General features: G+C 56.3%; 4 protein-coding genes across 4 annotated transcripts; 2 read left to right on the forward strand and 2 right to left on the reverse strand.

Annotated features, from left to right (window-relative positions):
- Nucleotides 1-2,313: 2,313 nt before the first annotated feature.
- On the forward strand, nt 2,314-4,086 carry ALO1 (D-arabinono-1,4-lactone oxidase; the record flags this gene model as incomplete). The annotated part of the gene is made up of 1 exon (XM_066776901.1): nt 2,314-4,086. One exon carries the CDS (start codon nt 2,314-2,316, stop codon nt 4,084-4,086), a length of 1,773 nt encoding a protein of 590 aa, XP_066632743.1.
- Nucleotides 4,087-9,466: 5,380 nt separating this feature from the next.
- SLS55_005455 (uncharacterized protein) lies at nt 9,467-10,135 on the reverse strand (the record flags this gene model as incomplete). Its single annotated transcript, XM_066776902.1, has 1 exon — nt 9,467-10,135. One exon carries the CDS (start codon nt 10,133-10,135, stop codon nt 9,467-9,469), a length of 669 nt encoding a protein of 222 aa, XP_066632744.1.
- Nucleotides 10,136-10,887: 752 nt separating this feature from the next.
- On the reverse strand, nt 10,888-11,476 carry RPS18 (40S ribosomal protein uS13; the record flags this gene model as incomplete). The annotated part of the gene is made up of 3 exons (XM_066776903.1): nt 10,888-11,185; nt 11,246-11,411; nt 11,473-11,476. The coding sequence occupies 3 exons, from the start codon at nt 11,474-11,476 to the stop codon at nt 10,888-10,890; spliced, it is 468 nt and encodes a 155-aa protein (XP_066632745.1).
- A 1,040-nt stretch (nt 11,477-12,516) lies between these two features.
- On the forward strand, nt 12,517-14,781 carry SEC63 (secretory subunit; the record flags this gene model as incomplete). The annotated part of the gene is made up of 3 exons (XM_066776904.1): nt 12,517-12,546; nt 12,614-12,925; nt 12,976-14,781. 3 exons carry the CDS (start codon nt 12,517-12,519, stop codon nt 14,779-14,781), a joined length of 2,148 nt encoding a protein of 715 aa, XP_066632746.1.
- Nucleotides 14,782-25,320: the final 10,539 nt, after the last annotated feature.

Raw genomic sequence — 25,320 nt, forward strand, 5'->3', positions numbered from 1 at the left:
TCTACAAGGCGCAATTTATAGCAGGTCTTCAACACCTGGGAAATCTTTACTTTTCTCTTCTCGTGTACGAAAAATTCAACGACGTCGCCGCTCAATCATTTTTTTCTCCTCATCATCAAAAAAGACAAAAGAGGTTTCTCTTCTACGTACCAAAACTCATCCGGAGGCGTGGGAACAACACTCGAAGCCAGGACTTGTAGCAGTGAAGGCAGGCCGCCACCATGGTGGCCCTTGCTGGATCGGTTCGATAGTGCTCGAGCCTTGGGACTCCGGACTACTCTGCATTGTGTGCAACAAAAAAGAGGAGGTGGCGAGACAAGACAGCAGGAACGGGGGGAAGAAGTTTTGAGGTATCGGCTCGATGCACGCAGCTCCAATGTTTTCTCATTTGGGTATGCTTGAGCGTCGCTGGATCTTTTCGCTTGGTTCGGAAGGGGGGGAAGGAGGAGCTTGGACACATGTGGAGCGAGTTTCAAAAAAGGAAATCTCGCGATGAGACGAAAGTGGTGTGACTTTTTATAGAACGCTCTTGGGAAGAGAAACAGCATGGAAAGGAGTACTCAGGGGCATTTACGGGCTATGGTCTCCCTTTTCTTTCGAAGATACCCCAGCCAGCTAGCATTAGCAATGATCCGAATCCATTTTCTTCAAGCATGGAACATTCAGAACATCAGAATGCGAATCCAAGTGACTCAAAAGTGTTTGAATCAATCTGTAAAGTCATCCGTAGACCGACTCACTCATTGTCAGCTGGACCAGTCACGAATGGTCAATGGGTTGGCACACTGCTCCGCTACGCGGAGCAAAACAAGCACAAATTTTCTTAGATTCGGCTCCGGACATAATAATAGATACTCCTTCCTTGTCCCATTTTCCACCAGCCCTCCAGGGTATTATTCCGCGCATGCAATTCCAAAACATTCTGATCCTAACGCCATCTTTGCCCAACACCCCCTAGTATGATGCCTGGTTGCTGATCCACACATGTGTTGTTGCCGATTGAAAGCCGAGAAGGTTTTAAGACGAGCAGCTTGGGGTCCGCGTGCGGTCGGAACGATCATCGTAGTTCTGCACTTCATCGTCGTGGTGGTGATCGCTGCCGCGGCGGGGGCCAGAAGTGAAGTTGTAGTCGGCACCCCTGCGATGGCCGGAGGTGAAGTTGTAGTCGTCATCATCGTCGTCGCGAGCGGCCAACAGGACGCGCCAATCCTCCCAACCGGAGGTGATGGTGGCGAAGAAGGACTTGAGACCCATTTTGTGATTGTGTGTTGGGTTTTGTGGAGAAGTGTTGGTTGTAGGAAGAGTTGGTTGTTGTGCCGGGAAGTTGGTGAGCAACGAGCAGACTTTTAAGTCTTGAGAGAGTGTTTGCGGGGTTTTCGAGCAAAGGATGCTGATCGACAGGCTAGCAACAATTGGAGGAGATCATGAAGGACTAGAAGGGAGCTTGGGCTGGACGCAATTTATGTGTTGCCGTCGCATCATGCTGCACCGTTTTTTTGCGTCGAGGGCGACAGCCCCCCGAGCGTTGTCCGAGAGAAGTGATCTCCGGGGAGGGGGCGGCAATGATTGTGATTGGCGGGCGCTCCCGTGCAGGACGATAGCGCGAAAAGGCGAGAGCACGGATGGAAGAACCATTTGCTCATTTGCAAGGCTGGCTAGCATAATGGCTCATCGTTTCAGGGTTGTTTGACTTCTTTCAGCAGGTCGTGGCTGTCGTGATGCGCGTCCCCACCTACCACTGAGCCTGTCTCGGCCAATCGAGCCGCGCTATCAGCCTGCCTCGACCGTGAAGCTGACACAGCCCGTGATCTTCACCGACCGGGCACGCATTCTGCCATTGGAATTTGTCAGTTGACGTTGAGGTGCATTTGAATATCACGAGCGGACAGGAAACAGTCACGTAGACCGACTGCAGGCGATGCGAGGAAGGCAGGTGGTCATTCCTCTGGGCCGATAGCGAGGTTGCGATGATGGCGCCAAGTGAACGAGCACGCAGGGCTGTGATTTTTGTTGGAGCAAGGGACGGAGAGGTGGTCTGGGTCTGGGGTATGACGGTATGACGCGCTGGTGACGGGCGGTGAGCCGGGCTGCTGCTCCCGCGTGCATGTCGTCGACTCGTCTTCGACACCCCACCTACCTAATCCACGGCGCTACGCCCAGAAATCGCCGACGCGACGGCTTTTCCGTCCACGCGCACGACATGTCGCGACCCTCCGCATCACTGCTCCCCGACCCACCATGAGACGATAGCCAGGAGAGCGCGCAGCCCCCAGAACCAATAGCACCAGCGATCGCTTCCAGCTTCTGCCGCTCATGGCGTCCGACGAGCTGCCCGAGCGCGTCGCCGACGAGCTCACCAAGCTCGACCCGGCCGTACCTTTCCGCGCCTCCAAAACCCACATCCACCACACCTGGGCCCGCACCTTCCACTCCTACCCCGAGCTCTACATCCGCCCACAGTCTCTCCCCGAGATCCAGAAGGCCGTCGTGCTCGCGCGCCGATGTCGCCGCCGCATCACCCTCGTCGGCTGCGGCCATTCGCCCAGCGATCTGACCTGCACCTCGGCCTGGATGATGAACCTGGACCGGTACAATAAAATCGAGCGCATCGACCGTGAGAAGGGCGTCGTGCACGTCCAGGCCGGCATCCGTCTGTACCAGCTGAACGAAGCCGCGCTGGAGCATGGGCTCACCATGCCGAATTTGGGCAGCATCAACCAGCAGTCCATTGTGGGCGCCATGGCCACGGGCACTCACGGCAGCAGCCTCCAGCATGGCCTGTTGTCCGGGGCGGTGCGTAGCCTCCGCATGGTCCTGGCGAACGGCTCCGTAGTCTTGTGCTCCGCTGAGCAGAACGTCGATCTTTTCCGCGCCGCGCTGGTGTCGCTCGGCGCGCTGGGCATCATCGTCGAGGTCGAGTATCAGATGATACCACAGGCCAAGATCGAATGGGAACAGACCTTGAAGCCGCTCAGCTACGTGCTGGCCAAGTGGGACCAGGATCTGTGGACAAAGAAGGAATTCACGAGGGTGTGGTGGTGTCCGTACATGAAGCGCGCCATCATCTGGTCTGCTGAGAAGACCGACAAGCCGCTGCGGCCTGCGGTTTCCAGCTGGTACGGCGGCTCGGTGGGCTTCCACACCTACCATGTCCTGCTGTGGCTCGCAAACTACATCCCGCCCATCCTGCCCGCCATCGAGTGGTTCGTCTTCGGCATGCAGTACGGCTTCAGCGACGACACGACCACCTCGGCCGTCGAGCCCATGCACACCGGCCTGCTCATGAACTGTCTCTACTCGCAATTCGTCAACGAGTGGGCGCTGCCCCTACACAAAGGCCCCGAGGCCATCACGCGCCTATCAGCCTGGATCCACGGCGACGAAGAGACGGCCCGCATCCCCGTCCCCTCGCGCGGCGTCTGGGTGCACTGCCCGATCGAGGTGCGCGTCGCCGACACGTCTCGGCCAACCTCGCAACCCCGCCCCTTCCTCGACCCCAGCTGCGCCGACGGGCCCACGCTCTACCTCAACGCGACCCTCTACCGCCCCTACCACGCCGACCCGCCGTGCCACGCCCGCTACTACGAAGCCTTCGAGTGGCTGATGCGCGACGTCGGCGCGCGCCCGCACTGGGCCAAGAACTTCCGCCACGTCGACCACGCGCTGCTCGCCTCGCTCTACGGGCCCGACCTCGACGCCTTCCTCGCCGTCCGCCGCCGCGTCGACCCCGACGGCATGTTCACCGGCGCCTGGCACCGCCGCGTCCTGCTGCCCCCCGCCGCCGAGTGCCCCCGCATGCCCCTCGAGGAGCGCGAGGTCGCCCGCCGCCCCCGCCGCGCCGGCGGCGTCGACTTCATCGGCGAGCAGGCCCCGCCCGTCTGGGCCCGCCGCCCGCGCGGCGGCAGCAGCGGCAGCTCGGCGGCCGACAGCGTCGAGAGCTTCGACGTCATGCACGCGGCCGAGGCCGAGGCGAGCCAGTTGCTGGATGCGGCGGTCGAGGACGGCAACGATGAGCCCGTCGGCTTGCAGTTTCATGGGAGTGCGGTGAGGGGGTTGACGGGGACGAGGGTGTTTGATAAGATGTAAGGGAAGTGGGGAATAGTATGGGAAAGAGAGAGAGAGAGAGAGAGAGAAACATGGGGGGTATGTTTACGAATGGATGGATGAAGCGTTCTGAGGCTGACTCCACGGCGGGTTGACAAGAAATTGCCCGCCCGCAACTGCCTTACACGCATTAAAGTATTCAACTGCCTATAAATGCATCTGTGTAAGGCGGATGGGGGGTGGGGTGGGTAATTTTTTTTTGTCGCCCGCCGTGACTTCGTTGACATGGTCTCATGATTTGAACGAGAATTGTTTTGAGGGGTGAGCTTTTTTTCTCCCCCCCCCCCCCCCCCCCCATGCCCTCTGGATATTGCTAGTCCGGTCTGCTTGATATGCTTTGAGGCAAGTTCGTTCGACTTGTGGTGCTCGGTGCCCGTCGCCCCGGACTGGTAGTTAGTTACGTGTATGATTTTTTTTTTTCGAGATGTATAACAGAGAAATGGCTGATACCAGAATTAAACCCCCAACCCCGATGGCTGAATTGTTTTTCTTTCTTTCTTTCTTGATATCGAGACTTGAAATCGGTGAAGACATTGCAGATGATGCTCTGTCGTGGATGCTACCGTATTGCTATGATTCAGTTGTGGGCAGTTGAACTCAAAATCCCGACGTTGATATACGCATCTAAAATTCTCATTTACGTCTGGATCTTGTATTCAGATGTCCATGTAGAAAGATTGTGTCGACTCTGGTGAGCATAGGTCTTCTCTCACCTCCCGTAAACGTGCCTATATACCCCTTAAAATGTCCGGTATAGCCCGTGTTAACGCCATGCCAGCCCAACTGCCGAAAGCGAAGAAAAAAAAAATTATCAGCCAAATATATTTCGCTCGTGAATCTCGCAACATCCGGAAGCAGTAAGAAGAATAAGGTGAAGAGAAATGGTGCCGAAATGAGCTGACGGGGTCGCCCATGTTCATCGCCGTCGTTGTCGTCGCCGTCCAGCGTGGCATCCTCGTCCGCGTCGTCTACTTCGGTGGAGAGAGACCGAGGCTGCCATCAAGCCGAGGTGTCCAGCGGAAGTCCAAGTATGCAGAGTCGGCGTCTTCTGGTGTCAAGAGCGAGGAGTCTCCGTCCGGAGGAGAAGAGGAAGAAGAAGAAGAAGGAAGAAAGGAGGGTTAGGAATGAGGCTCCTCCTCCCCAAAAAGCTCGGGGTGTGTGATTTCGATCCGCTTCCTTGCTGCGTACACCGCTTTGGTCGCCTCCCGCCGAAGTTTCGGAGAGAAACTTTGGGGAAAAGTGTAGTCCCTCGGCCTCTGGTGGTCATTCAGGGCATGGACGTACTGGGCAATATGGTCGTTGTGGAGATTTAGGGACATGGGCTCCCATGTCAATTCTCCCGTGTTCCACTCGAGGAGGGTCTCGCACTCAGATGTATTGGGGAGGACGCCGGTGTCCCACGCGCCTTCTTCCTTGGGCCGGATGGAGATGCAGCTTTTGACATCCCACGTCTCCTCGTCGCTCTCCGGATCGCTCTCGGCGTATGATGCCTCCTTCATCGACTGACGGCCACGGCGATTACTCCTTGAGATGTCTTCACATGAGTGGTCAGTAAGGGGTTGCCGTCACAATGAACGATGGACGTACGGTCGTCCGATGCAGAGACGATGGGGTCGCTGTGACTTCTGGATACGCTCGCGAGGCGCTTTCTGCTCCTGCGCTTTCCCGCGGGCTGAGCTGACTTGTCCGAGGCAGAAGTGACGGGGCAATTCTGCCTCGCGGGTGCACTCGCGACGCGGTCACTTCTCCGGCGCTTGTCTACGGGCTCACCAGACACACCACCTCCAATAGACTCGGATCGGGATCTTTTCTTTGCCTGCAAGATGTTAGCGGAGCCATCAAGTGAGTTGCGGCACTACTGAAGATGATGGACACCTCACCATGGCTTTAGACGTGCATGACTCTACCCGAGGTTTTCGCAAATATCGAATATGGGTCTCAGTGCTCAATATCAGTTGATTGTAGTGTGGAGTAGTGAGAGTGTAAGGTACCTTTGAGGTTTGGGTTGTTGCAAGTGGTCGTGCAAGCGCCGAGTGAGTGAAGAAGGGGCAGAGTTGGACCCGACTTCGCTCGCGAATAATAAATAGCAAACCACCTCATCTGCTTCGATGCTTGTCGGCTGCGTCGCCAATGTTGAAAATATCATGTGGTCCAGTGCTGCCGCCCTACGCGACACGTGCACGTTGGCACAATAGGCCATTCAAACCAGGGAAATCACAACAACTCCTATTGTCTTCCATGTTTGCCACGTGGCCTGCCTTTCTTTACTTTTCGGGGACTTGCTTTTCCTTGCACACTTCTGCGCAGTTCCCTGGTGCTTTCAAGATCCGTCACTGACAACTGGTCTGGCAATGGACCACCGGGTGGTCTGTAGAAGTCCAGGAGTTCTGAATCTGATATCCACCGAGGACGCGATACCCTTCTTTCCTACGTGGGAAGTTGAATGCATTGGCCGGACGTAGATGTGAGTAATGAATGCAGACAATCACGTCCAGGCATTGGATTCAATTGCCCCTGTATTTTCCATAGTTTGGCCAGCTTTTCCATGTCTGTATTACTGTATCTTCTTTCTTTGATCTCACTCGTTGTTTAAGAACCTTCAGTATAGAAGCGAGAGAGGCCCGGTAAGCAAGACGAATCGAGACGGGTCGGGCGGCGGCAGATGAGCGGACGGACGGGGGACAGTCGAGTCGTAGCAGCAAGTACTGCGTATCTTTCCAGGCGGAATTGACGGAAAGGACCAGTTGATGGTGTTTGTAGGCTTCTCTAAACAGTGTTACTGGCAAGTGTCGATGTTGAGTGCGGACGAGACAGCCTAGTCGATTGGGGAAGGAAGGAAGGAAATGGCGAGGTGGCTGAGTGTTTTGGGCAGCAACGGCATCCGCTTTTGGAAGCACCCACTGATCTGGATATCTTTACGCAGCGTGCATATCTGCTGCATAACAGTTATGTATGTACATGCACATGCAAGATTCCCCAGCCGTGCACATGGCCGGGGTTACGGTGGGTGAAAAAAGAAATTGCCTACCCGGATCTACCTTATAGAGTAATTCTACATAGGATAGATAGTTAAATATAAGATTCGGATATAAGTATAAGTTTTAAATTCGTGTATTTACGTCTAGATCTTATATCTAACTACCTACCTAAATATTTTGTTTCGTGTGGAAGGCACATGCGAGATTCCCCAGCAGTGCACATGGCCGGGGTGATGGGATCATCTAAGCGATGCCGCCAAAGTTGTTGCCGCTCAACACCTCACATGCATCCCAGCCTCCAGCCGCGGCGCGGCGGAAGGAGCACATCGGGCGCTAGAGGCTGCACAGCGCCACGGCATGCGCGCCGCTCGCCCGCGGACGGCATGTGTCCCCAGGAAAGGCACAGCTCAACGCTCAATCAGCCCGAGACGCACTTCCGAATCGGGCAGTGTTGCTGCTGTTCCACCGTCGGCGACCAGCCCGTCGTCCGGCCAGTCCCCGCTTTCGCACCGTACCTCTCTCCCGTCCGGACGCTGAGGACCAGTCGTCCCCTTCGGACATATGAAGCAGCGGGCGGACGTGCAGAGCCGAAGGAGGGGCTTACTTAGCTGCTGCTGTCCTGCATATGCAGTGCCGGTTGGCGGCTCCAAGTAGGCAGCCTGCACGGCGGCCAACCACTAGCACGACGACACGGGGGTGCGCTGCCCACGACCGCTCCACTCAACACACAAAAAATAAGCACGAGAAAAACCTTCTCTCGTTTCGAACTGCGCGATCGTCCCGTTCTAGCAAACAGCCCCTAAGCCACCGCGGGCGCGCAGATTTCGGCAGCATGCATGGGGCTTTAGATTGCTTTGTGGTGTTTCTCGAGTCCACGCAACACCAGCACACCACCGCCGGTCGTGCCACCACCACCACCCCAGAACCGGCGCGCGAATCCGTGTCGCATCTCACTTGCTCTCGGAGTGACCGATCGTACCATCCCATCGGTTTCCCCGGCCTCTTTTTCACCAGCCCGCCAGCTTTCTTTTCCGTTCTGGCTTTCGACCCAGCCCGCCGGGTCCGACGCATATCTTCCTTTGAGAACAACCAACCAACCACCACTACGCTCCGACAAACGGCGCGCGCTTGAACATCTGCCACGACAGACGAAACACGGCACGCGATACAGAAAGGAACTCGCTGCTTGTTGGCTCCCACGTATGTACATGCAGACTGCAGACGGACGGCAAGCGGTCAGGTCCGCATGCTGCCTATCTGACATGCCGCGGCGCCCGCGCGCACACATATCCGCCCGGCAGGCGCCATACATACCCGCCCGCCGCGGCCGCGGTTGCAGGCCGGCAAAACGGCCGGGACGGGCCCTTCTCGTGGTGTTTGGACGAGAGACAGCTTGACCAGGGCACCACGCATACGACAGCTGATCGAAAGGTGATCTGCGCCACTCCATCTCTACTCTCCCCTCTCTTTCGCTCCTTCAAGGATGGCGTCAACTCGTGTGGTTGGTACGGGAGAAGACGCAGGGAAAACAAAAGCGCGCTCCTGGCAGACGAAGAGATGGGATGTGTAAGTGCATTGCATGCTGCAGCAGCGCAAGCGCGGTTGAAATATTGTTGTGTACCAGTCATTGCCAGCAAAGCCAGCCAGCCAGCCCCAGCCCCGGCCCTGGCCCCGGCCCCGGCTTCGGCCCCAATCCCAATGCCAATCCCCAGCCCCAGCCCCAACCAGTTAATCTACAGTGGACTCATCGTCTTTCGTGGAGGAGGTGGGGGGAGTGATGGTGGTGGTGGTCTAGGGAAGAGGCGCGGCCAGTCCAGCCAGCAAAGCGCGGGAGAGACAACCAACAAGTGGTAGGTGAGAATCGAAGGAAGAAGAGTTTTGGCATGTCCCAAAAAAGCGAATAGTCCTAGAAGCAGAGAGCAAGCGCATGGCCAAAGCAATGCAACAAAAAAGAAAAACGCGCGCGATGGAAAATGACACAAAAGCGCTTGAAAACGAGGGGTGGAATCGTCAACATCATGATCGTGCTGGTTTTCCCCTGTTCTCAACGTCAAAGCCGCCCCAAAGAAAGAACAATCCTGGTATGGAGGATGGTGGGAGAAAGGAAAAAGGGTCAGGAAAACGCGAGCAAGACAAAACCTAATCCAGAGCTTTCGTCGCACCCTCAATCCAGGCGTTTCTCCGTATCAAAGTCTCGTCAAAGCGGGTGGGGAGTGATTGGTGGGAGGCAGAAAAACAAGCAATCCGGTTACCCAATACCCCCCCCCTCTTTCTTCGCCGTCGTAGCAGTGCTGTCCCTCTCTTCGCTCATGTTGTATCATTATAGCCCAAAAGGACCTATTCTTGAATGTGTTGTTCGCCAAATGTGGGGGGAGGGGAGCTTTCTAATCGATCCACATCGTCTTCTGCACGCGTCCGTTGTCCTGCAAGATGCCGAGCACGGCCGCGCTATCGACATCGAGGCCGTACAGCCGCTGCAGCGGCTCCGCAATCATCATCCAGTCCAGGTGCTGCACGTCGAACAGCTCGAGCACGATCTTCTCGAGAACTGTCGTACGCGGCTCGGCTTGGTGGTGGCGGAGGTGATGAGGAAGGGGTGGTTCGGGCGCGTACATGACCGAGGGATAGCCGCCGCCGTGGTAGCGGCGCAGGCGGCGGCGCTTGATGATGCCGGCGTCGGTGCGCTGGGGCGTCGTCCAGGACGCCGGGTTGGCGCCGTTGGTCATGTTGGACGACGTCGTCGAGCCGCACGTCGAAGGCGATGACGAGCAGCCGACTGGCACGAGGTTGTCCTCGTCCGGCGTGCGCGGCGGCTGTGGTGCCGCCGGCATTGCGGGCACCACTACGGCATCGCCGCAGCCGTCGTTGTCGTTGTCGGCTGAGGAGGGAATGGTGAAGTCGTTGGAGATCCAGGCGGCCGTGGCGCCTGTCTTGGAGTAGGTCGACTGGGCCGACGACGGCCGTAACAGCCTCGTCACCGCATCGAGGACTGGTGAGAGCGGTCTCAGGATCTGAGACCGAGATTTGGAGAGGACGAGTCCCCGGGAAGACATGGCGAAACGGGGATCTGGGGGTATTCAAGTATGGGAAAGGTAAAGGAAAGAGCAAATGTGATCGATTACATCGAGTGTCAGAATGGGGTTCACCGGTCAGTAGTACACGAAGGGCACGCAGATAGCCCGCTTGCAAGGCTGCCGGCTCGTGGGGCTCCAGCACTTACTTATCGTAAACGCATGCTGCGTCTCAGGCCATAGTGCGGTGGAGGATGCAATGCGCTGCGAGGCCAGCGGGTGCAGGCGTGCATTGTTGAAGGTGGCGGAAGGCCAATCACTCGGGATGGGGCATCGGGGAAGAGCAGGTCGCGCAGAAATAGAAAACCGCGGGACTGGCTTGCGGCGTTGCGCCTCGGCGGGTTTCTGGGGAGAGCTGCAGTGTATATTGACGCCGGACCGGGGGGTGACGTGGACCGTTCCTGCAACCGCTGGAGCCAAGCCCGCATCCTATTTGAACGTTTCAACAGCCCTGCACCGCTCGGGATTCCAGAAGTGGACACAGATTGGCCGGCAGATCAGACGGCGCCCCGCACAGATTGTGATGACTTGCAAAAATGGTAGTATTTTTTCGAGGGATGTCTGCAGGTATGTTGGATTGCATCTCCAGCCGTGATAGCCGGCTGACAGCCTCTCATTGCTCGTAACAACGCAACCTCGCCAGTATCGCAGTTGCCACCATGCGTAAAGCCATTGCAGACTCCCACCTGAACCCAATGCCCACGCCGATAATCCCACTCCCAAACAACAAAGCTTTAGCCCTTCTTCTTGGAGACACCGACGGTGCGGCCACGGCGACCGGTGGTCTTGGTGTGCTGGCCACGGACGCGGAGGCCCCAGTAGTGACGGAGACCACGGTGGGCGCGGATCTTCTTCAGGCGCTCGAGATCCTCGCGGAGCTTGGAGTCGACACCGTTGGCCAGGACCTGGTAGTCCTTGCCGTCGACAATGTCGCGTTGCCTGTTGAGGAACCAGGTGGGGATCTTGTACTGGGTGGGGTTCTGGATGATGGTGACGATGCGCTCGAGCTCTTCGGAGGTGAGCTCACCAGCACTGTTTGCGCGTATCAGCTTCCCGCCTTTTCTACCCATGTTGCTCGGAGAGGCGCTTTACCGCTTGGTGAGGTCGACATCGGCCTTCTTGCAGACCAGGTTGGAGTAGCGGCGGCCAACACCCTTGATCTTGGTCAGGGCGTACATGACCTTCTGCTTTCCATCAACGTTGGTGTTGAGGAGACGCAGAATGTACTGGAAGTTGCTCTTCTCTCCCGAGACGAGCGCTGCGATCCATGTTAGCGGAAGGGTGTCGCGAGCGCACGAGAGGGTGCATCGAGCACATACACATGATGGGCAACTTGTCGTCGTCGTGTGTCGTCGTGGTTGTCGCTGAGCAGAGGCGAGTAAGAGAGGCTTTTTGGAGAAGTGTGGGCGGCCGCTTAGTTTTTCCGAGGTTCGCCCAAGCGCTTGCCCGTTTCGGGTCGCCACGCCGTCCGGGCTGCGACACTCTACGCTTCTCTCCCATCGTTTTACTCCTGCACACAGCAAAGAATTCTCGCTGCAATCGAATTCCATTACAGTTCCAACTCTGGCGAGCCAGGCCTGCACCGTCGCGAAGCATTGAAATCAGCTGCAATGGGGAGCCTGGCACCAAGGACTGCATGACGACTCATGCAAGCAGCACGCGAGTAAAAATAAAGTCCTTTGCATTGGATCAGCCACTGGAGCACTATTGCATACGTTTCCGAAGTACTTTTCGCAAGTCGATCAGCGATGCATGCATTCAAATCCGTCTCGCTTTCTTGAGGCTCGCACGGACTGGATATTCCAGCTGGTCCGAGTGATGTAGAATCATGTTTCACAATTTCTTAATCCAACCAAGCTGAAGCCAGATAGCCCTTGACTTCGGGAGTGGAGCGATCTGCGGCTGCGAGGCCGTGCTTACGAGACATCGCGAGCGCCAGCGCAAAATATCAAGCCCTACTCTTTTGTTTTCACGTCTTCGTCCAATCACGGCCAGGAAACAAGACATTCCGAACCCATGTACTTTTCTACTTCCACAAGCACACGCAGTGTTCCATGAAGGGCATGTTTGCAGTTGCGGCAATGGCGACGCGGACAGTGTTAAGCGCGTCATCACGTGGGGGATCTTGGCGTTAGGGCTGTCCTTGCCCGAGCTCGAGCGCAAGACACCTGTTCAGATGAAAGCGAGCGCGACTACTTCCTGGACCCCGTCACCACGACGCCCAGAACATGCCCCATCTCCGGCTCAACACCGCCTGAACCTCTCCGTACAGCTATCCGCGTACCGTCGCCGGCTTCAATAAGCTGCCCGTCTGAGCTTCGTCGCTTTCGCCTCGTCGTCCCTCCGGGACACCGCCGTTCATTATGTCCACCGACTACAACTATGACGAACAGGTACGCGCAAATGACGCCGGTGGCACCCGGCGGCTGCCTGCAGACAGCACACTGACTTCCTCTCAAGGGGCAATTCTTCCCGTACTTCGTCACTACCATCACCGGTCTGGTTACGATACCAGTAACAATTTCGCTGCTCACCCGCAGCAAGGATCTCGAGAACACCGCTCCGAGAATAAAGTCGGATTTCACTCCCGAGCATGGCGACCTCATCGATGGTCAGCGCAAGAAGCTGCGCCGGCAGGAGCGCAAGCTTGGAAAGTTTCTCTTTGCCTTGAGCGGTTGGATTGTCATGGCATGGATGGTCTACCTCATGATCATAACTACGAGGACCATACCTAAGATCTGGGACCCTTATGATGTCTTGGGTGTCGCCAGGGTAAGTTCGCGTGAAGCATGTTCCGGGGGCATCTGGCTAACAATCCATAGTCTGCGAGCGAGAAGCAGATCAAGTCTCACTACCGCAAGCTTTCCCTGACTCACCATCCCGACAAGCTCCAGCCTGACCCTGCGAAGAACCTGACCAGCGAAGCGATCAACGACGCATGGGTTGAGTACACGAAGGCTTTCAAGGCTCTTACCGACGAAGAGGTCCGCAACAACTATCTGCAATATGGCCACCCCGACGGCAAGCAGAGCTTCAGCATCGGTATTGCCCTGCCGAAGTGGATTGTCACCGAGGGCCACGGCAGATATGTTCTCCTCGGCTACGGAATCGTCCTGGGCGTTGTTCTTCCTTACCTGGTCGGCAAGTGGTGGTATGGCACCCAGCGCGTCACGAAGGAGAAAGTCTTGGTGTCCAGTGCGGGCAACATCTTCAAGGAGTACAAGCCGGACCTCAGCGAAGGCGGCGTCCTCTCTGCCCTTAGCACCGGAACTGAATTCGAAGAAGCGCTCAAGGGACACAAGGCCGAGGCTGGTCTATCCAAGGTTGAATCCAAGCTCTTCCAGGAGGGTGAGCTATCATCACTCGCCGGAGGACTCACTGTCAAGGATCGCCAGACTCTGGAAGAACTCGATGAGGGTGCGCGCAGGAAAGTGCTGGCCTTGCTGTGGGCTTACCTTGGACGTGTGGAGCTCGAGGACCAGACTCTCAACGCAGAGAAATTCGAGATGGCACCCATCGCCCACAAGCTCAACGACGCCTTCTTTGCCATTGCCCTCGCCTACGGTAACAGCCAGCCCCTCCTGTCTTCTTACCAGACTTCGCAAAATATTCTCCAGGCCATCCCTCCCAAGTCCTCGCCGCTTCTCCAGCTTCCTGGGTTCACTCCCGCCGTCATTCGCGCAGTTGAGGGTGAAAGTGCAAGGACGCACTTGAGTGTTCAAGAATACATGAAGTTGCCTGTGGACGAAAGGCGCAAGCGCGCAGTCGGTCCCGGTCTGCTGTCAGAAAGCGAATTCGCCACCGCCGAGCAGGTTGCCAGTCAGCTCCCGCATCTGCAAATCGAGAAGGCATTCTTCAAGGTTATGGGCGAGAAGGTCATCATTCCTAGCAGCTTGGTTCAATTCGTTGTCAAGGCCCGTATCATTCCTCCCGGTTCCAAGAACGTTCCTCCGGTCACGCAGAAGGACCTTGAAGACGTTGATCCCAAGGAAGGCGATCTGGACGCTCTCCACGGCCGCAAGACGGGCGCTGAGGCCGAAGAGGCCAAGAAAGCCGAACTGGCCGGTCAGCCCCCGCTCGCGTACGCTCCGTACTTTGCTAGAGATCACTCGCCGAGATGGCACGTGTTCTTGGCCGACGGCAGACAAAACAAGATCGCTGTTCCCCCGTTCACTTTCACCAAGTTCGACAAGCCGCTGTTCGACGAGCAGGGGAACCCTACCTACAACGTTCAGACGCTGAAGATGCAGTTCGGCGCGCCCCCCCAACCTGGCCAGTACAAGTTCACCATGCATCTTGTCTGCGACAGCTACGTCGGTATGGATACTAAGATGGATGTCATTCTGTCGGTCGACCACCCGTCGAAGGCTGTGGAGATTGAGGAGGAAGAGGAGATCAGCGAGCCGGATGAGGGTAAGCGGAAGCGTCCCATGGTGATGGATGAGCAGAAGGCTAACAGACAAACAGATACGATTGCAGGACAGATGGCGGCGATGAAGGGCGGCGAGACGAAGAAGGCTAAGCAGCCCAAGCGCCAGGTGGAGGAGTCTAGCGGCAGCGACACGGAAGGAGACGTGCCGTCGGATTCCAGCGATACGGACACTGACACTGACACGGACGAGGAGTAACGGGACGGGAAGCCGCGGCCTCTTGATGTACGATTGGTATGCATTGGTTAGGCGTTTCGAGGCAAAGAAGGCTGCTGCCACTTCTTCCTCCGCTACTGCTTGGGTCTTCTTTGTGTGTATTGTGGGTTGTCGTCCGTTCAGAAGATTCTCCCCCTTTTCCTCTCTCCTTTTGACGTTTGTGGGCATTTTGGACCTACTCTTGATATCAAAAAACTATTTCGTACAGAGCAGGGAGCGTAGCAATGGCATGTTCCTTATTGCTAATGCAGATTTGGCATTCTCCGCAGCCGAACCAGACCGGTTGTCCAGGCTGCCGAGGCTCGCATCTATTTGTACTTGTGCACCAGCCATATGGGCTGGACGCGGCGGGGCCATGTTGCTCAGCTTTCGGTCTCTGTCCAGCGTGGTGGTGGGGTAGCCCAAACGCCGATAGAAGGGTCCAGAACAATTTTGGGTCGGTCGTTTATGACGGTTTGCGGCGCCGGCCCCCACCACCACCACCATTTGAGGTGAATCGATCGACCGGCCCGGCCAGGGTAACTACGTCCGGGGCTAGTTTTTTGTTCTTTGTTTTTTTCTCTGACATGTCGGAAATTCCGAGACGCCACTTTGCTGCTACCTTTGGTGTGTGGCAGTTGCTAGTATGTTGTGTGCCTGGGACCTCAGGCCACGTGCGTTTCGGTGAGGGATGCGTCACTGGCGTTCTTTCACACATCTTGTTTAGTCGCCTTCCATTGCGAATTAGGCTTTCATATCCCTTGGTTGAACGAAGCAGGAATTTTGAGTGGTGCGTTGAACGTTAACTTTCTTCTCTCCAGGCGCTAAGTTTCCCCTTACCTGGCATTACCCGATTGGGGATGTGTATCCGGGAGGGGGGGTGTTGCTGACCTAATGTCATCGATACTGAACCACGGGTTGTTTCGCATAGAAAGCCCTGGGGGTGTAAGCTTGGAAAGGGGATGATGCGTCGTTCGATGGGTCGTTCGATGTGGCGTTTCTCTCATTTCTCTTTTTCTTCTCCCCTCTACTTTGTTGTGCTGCCACGCAGCCCAAAGTAGCGGTGTTATCGCAACTTGCTCGTGCTCGCATTCCCAGCTGCTCGGGTCGTGAAGGGTTGCGGTGGTAGGTAGTGGAAGGCTAAGTTAGAGTCGGCGGACGCTAGTGGGAGCGAAAGTTGTGGGATTCGCGGTCTGGAATCCCTCGAGCGCCACACGACTGCTGGGGGCGGCGCGGGATTGCTTTGGCGGGGGGGTGGAAATACCAATCGGAAACAGTCCGTCTGACGTCGCCCTTTCTGCTTCCGCGCGATTGGTGGGTGGCGCAGTCTTTTTCGCTGTTGGATTCGATCCTAGGGCTCTCTTTTTTTCTTTTTTTCTTTCCTTTCCCTCGGATCCTACGTACCCTTTTTTTCTATTTGCTCGAGGGATCCGACAGGATTTGGGGCGATGGATGGAGAACGAATGCGAGGCACGTGGTGCTGGATCCCTCAGACCGACCTTCGCCGTCTCGGATCCTTCTTTTGGGTTGCGGGTTTCCCGCCCCCAGGACCGGGGTCAGGTAAAGGGGCCTGACGACGACGACGCGTATCGTGCTGCTGTTCTGCTTGTTTGCTCCGGATGACAGGCCGGCGCCCGCCGATTCGTCGCTTCTGGTGACTTTGTCACTTGGGTGTTCTGGAACAAAGCACGGCGGCCGCGCAGGGTCGACGGGCGTTTGAAGCGTTGCGGAGGATGCGGTGGTTATGGCGGACTTTCGAACGTAGCAAGGGATCCTTCATCAGTAGTGTTGCGTAGGTGTTTGTCGTAGCATTAAGCCGGCGGCGTATACGTATACGTTCTGATGTGCACGGTCTCCGCCCCGGCCATTCTTCTGCGCACCGTTCCCTCGCAAACCCATGTTCAGTTGCGGGCAACGTTGGACGTAGCAAGAAATCCTTCCAGCCGGCTGTTGGTTTGGTGGTTGGTTGCCGCCAGAAAGACAGACACACGGCCGCCGCTTACATGGCGCGCCGCGCTTACACAGCTTATCCTACTTCCATGGCCGCACACGCTTCCACCCGGCGTCCTCTTTGTCAGGAAGGCGCGGCTGGCCATTGGGCACGGGGCGTCCGGCGTGGAGCTCTCCACTCGAGTCTCGCTCAACATCGGACGAAGCAAAGGATCCTTCCATGTCATGATGCGCGGTGGCTAGGGTGGTCACCTCCACACCTGGCACGTTCTGGCCTTGTCTCATGGTTCCTGCAGGGCAAGTTTGAACGTAGCAAATAATCCTTCCCTGGCGGTCGTCGTCTTGGGCCGTAAGCTGGCCCATCTGAGACCGTACGCACCGGCCATGCTACGTATGCCCAACATATTGGATCTGCCGTCGGTACCAGCATATGGGATCCAACCGCTTCACCGACCATTCCTGACCCGCCCTGCCAGTCGGAACTTCGAACGCAGGAAATAATCCTGATCCTTCTGAACCGCAGGATCCGAACGATGCTGAAGTCACAATGACCGATGCGTGTACATACATGCATGCTGGCCCTCGCCCCTCGCCCCCACATCTTCCTTCGGCGGTATTATACAACGAAGTGAAACAGCAGAGACCGACTCGGGGCACCCACGAAACGGCGAAAACAAATCGGCACGATTGACGGGCATACTTTGCATGTCCATCACGCACACTCGGACCTCGGTGGTCGCCGGGACCCGGTGCTTCCACGGGAAAAGCATCGTACTGTTCGGTCCGTTCCACAACCCTTACCTCCACCGAAAAAAAGCTTCTTCTACAACCCACACCATCCCAAAGCAAATAACCCAATCACGTTCTATTTCGAGTCCAACTTCAAACGTCGGTCGGATTCCTTACCGGACGACTTTGCGCGTGCGTTTGCTGCCCAGGATGCTTGCTTTCCCCTCCCCCGTCCCCCGGCCCGTTGCCGCCTGACCAATCACCACAACATCCGTCTCCTTCACCCCTCCCCTTCCAGCCCTGGGTCTTTCCAAGTGGGAGTGGACTTGGACGGCGGGAAATCGTCACTAGCGATGGTGTTCTGGAACCCAAGAAACTTCGAACGTAGGGGAAAATCCTCCCCGGTGCGCGCTCCGGTTAAACATTGCCTATCATTTAGCTGGTGGGAGATGCTTGCCATTATTTCCGGCGGACTATGGCCGAAGGAACTTAACCTCAACCAACATGTATCCCCCACGTGCCCGATATTAGAAAGTCAGGGGGAAATTCAAACAGGAGAGAGAAAGATCGAACGTAGCAAAAAATCCTTTCCGGGACCCTGGACTTTGGGATCGCCGATGTGGTGGTGTCGTGTCGTGTCGTGGGCCTGGTACCTGCCACGAGGGGGGGGGAGCACGGCTCTTGAGATCCGCTTCGCTGTCGTGCAGGGTGCAGGGTGCACGCTCAGATCTAACTAGCGTACTCTTCCCTCCCCCCCACCGTCTGCCCAATGCCGGAGTCTCGCATTTGTGAATTCTCCAGGGAGGGTGTTTTGCTGGCTTCATCTTCTCGGACGGCTGTATTGCAACTTGAGCCTATACGTTTTCTACAGCAGTCCATCTCCCATGGTCGAATTGGCAGGGTCATTCCCGCCTAGGACTCGAAGGATGGGGATGAATGCCCGGAACGAGACAAAAGGGGATGAGGAGGGATTCTAGAGCAATGCATGAAGGAGCAAAAGTTCAAACGTAGCAAAGAATCCTTTCCCAAAGATCGGGGATCTCGTAGATCGCGGGCGGACGTTGATGATTACTACTCAACGCAACGACTGGCCAGACGGTGCTCCCGCATCGGGAAGGTGGCCCGCCGGCGCTTACTCGGACAGGCAACGACGATGTAACCGGTGGACTGGGCTTTGGGAGATCAGCACATCCAGGGAGGCCCGAGCCGAGGCTTTTTGGCGGGGTGGGCGTGGGCGTGGTGCAGGAGAAAGAAAAGAAGGGGGAAGAGGGAGGAGCTTGCTTGTGCGTGCTCCAGACGAAAGGGAAGATTGAACGTCGCAAAGGCTGCTTCCTTGTGACAACGGCGCGTGGTCTGGGTGCTCGCCGGCGCTATTGACGGTACCAGTGCAAGCTGTTGCTCGTGCGCGTGGGCGAAGAAAGGGCTTGGTTTCGCAGAGAAAGTGCCGAAGCATCACAACTTCGAACGCAGTAAACTTGGCCACCCTGGTTTCGAGGTCGTGCTAAGCACCACCGCATGGCCTGTTCCTGGCGCCCCCGGCAAGCCTTGTGTAACCTGTTGTCGTGGCCTCTTTGGTGGGGACCCCGGCGCCACGGCCTTCGCCCCAGCTTGACGTTTTCCAGTCGAACGCAGCAAGGGAGCTTCCCATGTCATGGCGGCTCTGCGGCTTGACGGATGCTGCCGGTGGCTGCGCCTTGTGATGGGGTGTTGTGCTCGGCTGACGGAATTGCCCGACGCTCTGGTTGGCAACCGTCGTTGGGTCCCAGAGGCTGTCTCTGGCTGAGGATCGAGGCGCAGTCTTTCCGTCGAGTGCCGGCCGTGGTCGAGGCCACATGGCACGCTCTGCTGCTCTGCCGCACGGCAATCGAGGGCTCCCATGGCTCCTGCATGGACAGGCCAGGTCTGCGGCGGAGCTACCTCCGGAATCCTGAAGGAGGATTCGCGTGGTGGCTCCTCTGGGACGAATCCTCCGTGTGACGAGGTTCGACATCAAGGTCCCGGCATGTGCCCGGCTCGGGGCATGATTCGAACGAAAGAATGAGGTGTGGTTGACCGAGGGGCAGCATCCTTCCGGCTGCCGAGCTCCACAATGGCGCCGAGGAAGCCTCTCCATTCCACAACGCAAAGCCATCGTGAGCCACGTCGTTGCTCGGCCACGTCGATGCAAGCCAGGCGGCCAGCTGGCTGTTTTGTGGAGTGGCAGCGCAGCAAGTTCGCACGTCTGAACGGTTGCTGCCGGCCACTGCTGGCGCCGCCCAAACACACCGCTGCCTTTTGGAGTCCATCCGCCTCGCCCTTCGACACCGTATCAACCGCAGCCTCGGACGTCGCATCGAATCCTTGCGAGCTTAATAGATTAAAGGAGTTGCCGCATCCGGCAGTCATCGAGAGAGACCATGTTCTCCACGATTTGCGGGACCGTGCCACACCATCCGCATCTTAGCCTGCAACAAAAGCAACCAGGCACGATAACAGCACCGCAACGTCGGACGTCTGGTGGAATCCTTCGGCAGGTGGGCGCTGGCAACTCTTGCCGCTGCCTCAGGTAGCCACGCCGGTGCACAGTCCGTCTCGCCCGGTGCTCTCCGCCTTACGTGCGTACCTATATTGTGTCTGTTTTAACGCCGTCCTACTAAACAAAAGGGTCGGAGGAACCGCTGGCTCGGGTACGGCGGTTTCTCCGCAACGCATTACCGCATGGGGAAATAAGCACTGCCAACTGCTTCCGCGCGCCCCTGGACAACAACATTGTCCCCGCGGAGTTCCACACCACAACCGCAGAAGAAAAAGAAACCAAGGGGCAGCAATCCGGGGTGCGGCGCAGCGGCCACACTCAAGGTCGAACGTCGCAAATACCCCTGCGTTTGCCCGTTCGGGAACTTGCTCATGCGCCGTGGCCATCCAGCTGCGGGCTCCACCACACCCTGCACCCAAGTGACATCGCCCACCCCCCGGCCTAGTGCATGCAGACAAGACTTTTTTCCTTCTTGGTCTTCAGCTCCGGCCTTTGCGATTCGTGATCTTGCGGCCAACTTCCAACGTCTGAGGGATTCCTTCGGCCGTTCTGAAAGGCAGTACGGATGCCTGCACAAGAGATGCGTATAGTGTATAGTGACACGGTCGAGAATACTTGTACAACGGGCGTAACCAGAGGGGGGCGCACACTTGCACAACTTCAACTCCTGTCTGTACAACCACAATTAACATGCAACTTGGATGAGACGAGAAGCCCTTATAGGTTGTTCTATTCACAGTCTGTAGACAACATCCAACATCTGAAGAATTCCTCCCACGCACTAAAGCTCAAAGTCTGAATGGACCGACCACCTGTGGGTTTTGGAATGGAACCAGTGCACAAATACGAGCGCTTGACCCATGCCAGGTCTTCTCCGATCTGTGGTTAAGCCAGCAACCTTGGACGTCTGAAAAATCCTGCGGTGGAATACATGTGAAGTAGAACCGTCGCTATCACTTCATGAGGCAGTCGTCCGAATGGTTCAAGCCATCAACGTCCGTCCGTTCGCTCCAACAACAACATCGAACGTCTCAAAAAATCCTCTGCTCGCCCTTGCCCCAGTGCGTCATGGAAGCTCCCGCAACGGTCATTCAGGTGCCCAGAGATCTGCACCGCCGGCCTTACTCATGGGGTATCCGCTACAGCTACAAGGGTCACCGCTGAGCACATTTGCCCTATTGCCCACAGCGTTCGGCCTGCCAAGAGGCCTATGTTTTTAACCTTTAGATTGACTTCTGCGCCAGACGCTACACTCGAACGTCTGAACAAATCCTTCTGACAATCATGGACAAAGCTGGCGTAGCCACGCTTCCCTCCAACCAAAGCAATTGCCGTACTCACGTTCCGGGCGCTGGACGTCTGCGGTCGCACTTGGCTGATCGACACCCGAGACACGAGGCTGTGCCCTGGACCCGAGCAGCTAAGGGACCGCGCCGCTGATGAGTTATTCTCGAAGGCCTAGAACGTCTCTCACGTGCGTATCTCTCACATCCCCGACACGGCAAAGGCTCTCCCGAGATGCACTCATGTCGGGCCGAGTATGTTTTCCGAGTCAGAGAAATCTGACTTTCAAGCGAGGGATTTCCCACCCTAATGTTACTTGCTTTATGAGCCGCAAGGAGCGGGCGATCAGCGCAGCGGGTAGTGAGCGATCAGCAACAGCAGCCGCAGATAACACTCGGACAGAGTGCAACAGCGAACACAGCTACGCCACTGCCCGCCCGTCTCCCGGCTCGCTGCAGCTTGGAGCTCCGGTGGGCTAGCGGCACTGCCATCCCACACAACGCCTACCCGAAAGCGGAAACGGGTCCGTACCAAGGAATGACGTGGGGAACCAAGGCGACGGCCCAACACCACTGCTCGTAGCTTACCACAAAACCGCCCTGCCCGCACTCGCTGCCCCAGACATGCAACTACCACTCTCCCCCCCACCGCGAGAGAAAAGGACCCAAGCCTACCACTGCCTTGGGAACAGGAGCATCCTCGAACGTCGGGTTCCTTCCTCGGCGGCACTCGTGCTGCGAGAAAGACGCCGACTCTTTTCTGGATCCGTGTTTGCGAGGTCGATTCCGGTGGTATTGCGACGTTACAGGTACCGGATATGTGGAGTTGAAGCAAACATCTGGGCCCATCGATGCACCAACGACGATTCCACCAACGCTCTGACCGCTCTCTCATCATACTCCTTTCGCAATCGTGGTGGAACCACCAGTCGAGCAAGATGGACTGATGAAACAGACTCTCCAAGGTCAGGATAGCCTTTCCCGATCGGGAAACCCGCTGATCCAACTTCTAGCCACGGAACCCCTGGTCCGGAATTTCATAATTCAAAACGATGAGCTTTACCGACCTTTCTTACCCCGTGGCGCGCACGCTCTCCCTGGGCAAAACGCGTCAACACCAACGACCTGGGCCTTTCTTAGTCACGGGCTCCAGCTCGGCGCACTGACCACCAGCCATCGTAGGCAGAAACGCTCGTCGTTTCTCTGTTTCTCTGTTTCTCTGTTCCGCGCATCTTCGGCCTCTTCCGCCCGCGAATCACCACACGTTCTTCTTTCCTCGAACGTCTGCCGGTTACTTCCGCCGCCATCGCCATCGCTGGAGCTTAGCCTTTCGGTGAACGTGCACATATACCAGAAAATCGGCAATAAACCACACACGGACCATAGCCATCATCGGGCGCTTCCGGCCCCTCCCAATAGACGACGATCTCGAACGGTCCTAAATGGAGACGTCCGCCTGCTCGCCTTGCCTCAACTGGCTTGCCATGGGATTGTTTCTCGCGAACCCGAACCATCGTCGAACGTCTGAAGGCCTCTTCCGCCTTGTGATGGTGGAGGGAGGAGATGCGCGGCTGCATCCGCAAATGGCGTCGGGCGCTTCCGCGTCCCTTTTCTTTTTCCGAGCTGAACGTCACACCTTCGAACGTCTGACGGCCACGTCCGCTGTTTCGCTTCTCGCCCGTCGAACGTCTGATGGGCATTGTCTCCGAAGCATGTTTGAACGTCTGAAGGAAGGTTCCACGCAGACTTCCATCGACTTTCGACCCCGGCGCCCAGCTCCCCCGCTCGGCCGATCCCTCTCGTCTTCCGTCCGGCAACATGGCTTTTGCTCTTCCTTTCCCTTGATGCTTTTTTCTTTCCTTTTCTCTCCATCACCCGTAGCCCTTTTCTCTCGCAGCACTGCATGCAAGAGGCTCTTCCACGGAAAAAAAGACGTTACTCACACCACATCACCCGTCATCTCCACCCCGCTCACAACGTCCCACCCCCAGCCTTTCCCGCTTCGAGCCCAACATCAAACGTCTGAAGGTGAACTCCGTCTCGACAATGGTACGCAGTAGTACGAAAAACCCGTGAAGACGGATCAATTAAGAAAGCAGGCAACCTATAATAATAAACCACCCTCCCCAAAAAGAAAAACACGACATTCATCGGGAGACGAAGCGCAGCGCAGACCAACATCGTACGTGCATACGAGAAAAAGAAAAGAAGAAAACCGGGGCCAAACTTTGTACGATCTACCAGGCATTGCCCTCGTTAGAAAAGCGAGAGAGAGAGCCGGAAAAAAAGAAAAAGAAAAAACAAATCACAGGACTACCTAGGAACTCTAACCACTCGTAACCCCGCCATCCGAGACGCGCGCGCCCACACACACGCACGAAGATCAAAAGTCTTGGAGTAAATGCATACCCCTAACAAAGAAGCGGGTGGGGACCGATATGGGGACGGGTGATCATGCGGAGATGGCAAGATGGCGAGATGGGGAGAGGGAGGGAAAAGGAGGAGGGGGATCGGATCGGTTGCGTGAGTCGGGTGTCGGACGGACGGACGGAACGGAAGGGGCGGGGGATTATTGTAAGTTCTGATCGACCGGAAATGTGGTACGAGGGGGGGAAACGTGACGCACAAGCCGCCAATAATAGAGGAGAGGGAAGAAAAAGTCGGCAACAAGAAAACAAGAAAAAAGAAAAGAGGGGATCGTAAGAGAGGGGAAAAGGTATGTGGGAAAACGGAAATGGATACCAAAAAGGAAAAAGGGTAGGAGGAAGTGAAGAGGGCGAAAACGAAAAAGCTATGAGGCTCTTCTGTAACCCGCCGTCTGCTTCTTCTTCCCCACGTCATCGTGCGGGACCTTCTCTCCCTTTTGATCAGCAGAGGGGGAGGGGAGAGGGGCCGGACGGGCGTCGTGCGTACATACCGGCCGAAAACACGCCTTGCATTGTGCCCGTCGGATGACTTTTTCCTACCGGGCGTGGCGGAGGTCGCTAAAATATAGGAAAAGAAGAGGTGGGAGAAACGGGGAAGCCAGGTTTGCACCTCTTCGAGATCAGAGATGCATGATAGGTTGCGATATACGCTGCGCGCTCATCTTCAACGGGAGGATGCGGTACATTTCGAGACGTAAGTGAAGTTTAAAAGGTACATACATGATTACACCCAGAAGTGGATGGACTACATCATCAGGATGCGATGCCTCTGGTGTGACAGTTTTAAGAATGCTTGATCTTTCTACAAAACACACAGTGAATGGATGGAGGTCAAGCTACATACAATCAATCCAAGTACCCTTGAAATCGGTTTCCAACAGGTTGCTATAAAAAGAAACACTGTCTCAAACGTATAAGAGTGTAAAGTAGGAGAGGTTGCACATCAAGTAGGAGTGACACCATGATTTGAGTACAAAACATCTCCATCGCTGCTCTTTCCAGCACCTACGGCTTCTCTTTCTCGCCTGTATTATCCATTTGGGTAGTTCAAAACCGAAGCAGCGTCCGTCGTAGATAGCAACTCTCCCATTTCCTCGGCCGACCGGAAGCGGGCAGCCCACGTAAGTCAACAACAAACACAATGTAAATCAGCTGGACATAGGAACGTATTTATCTGCACCCAAGCAACAAGCTTCCGAGGGGAAGCTGGGGTTTCGATGAAAGTGCGAACTATGGAAGACAGGAATTGTAGTGGCAGAAACAGAAAAGAGAAACCCATGTGTATAGGAGGGAAGAGAAAGAGTATCGCCAGGCTCCCCCCATGAAAAACAGGAGACGCCAGGAACACCCTTCCTCTCGACTTTCCACGCCGAGCCCACCCCGCCGTCCAAGAATCCCTTTACAAACGTGATCTTTCATTCCCATGCCGTTGTTTGCACCAAGCCACGTAGTCTGCAAGCAATTCGCCAATCGAAACATCCCAACTCTCTTATGCCTTACAGGAGAAGATAAAAAAATTCATTGTTGCTCGTCATCAGAAAAGACCCTATGCCGTGAAGTGGAGAACATGTGCATTCGTGCAAACGATTGTCTTCGCTTTTCCCGTCGTGACACACAAGGAAACATTCGTACACATGGG

The sequence above is a fragment of the Diplodia seriata genome, assembly GCF_021436955.1.
Source record: "Diplodia seriata strain FDS-637 chromosome Unknown scaffold_5, whole genome shotgun sequence".
Classification (NCBI taxonomy): domain Eukaryota; kingdom Fungi; phylum Ascomycota; class Dothideomycetes; order Botryosphaeriales; family Botryosphaeriaceae; genus Diplodia; species Diplodia seriata.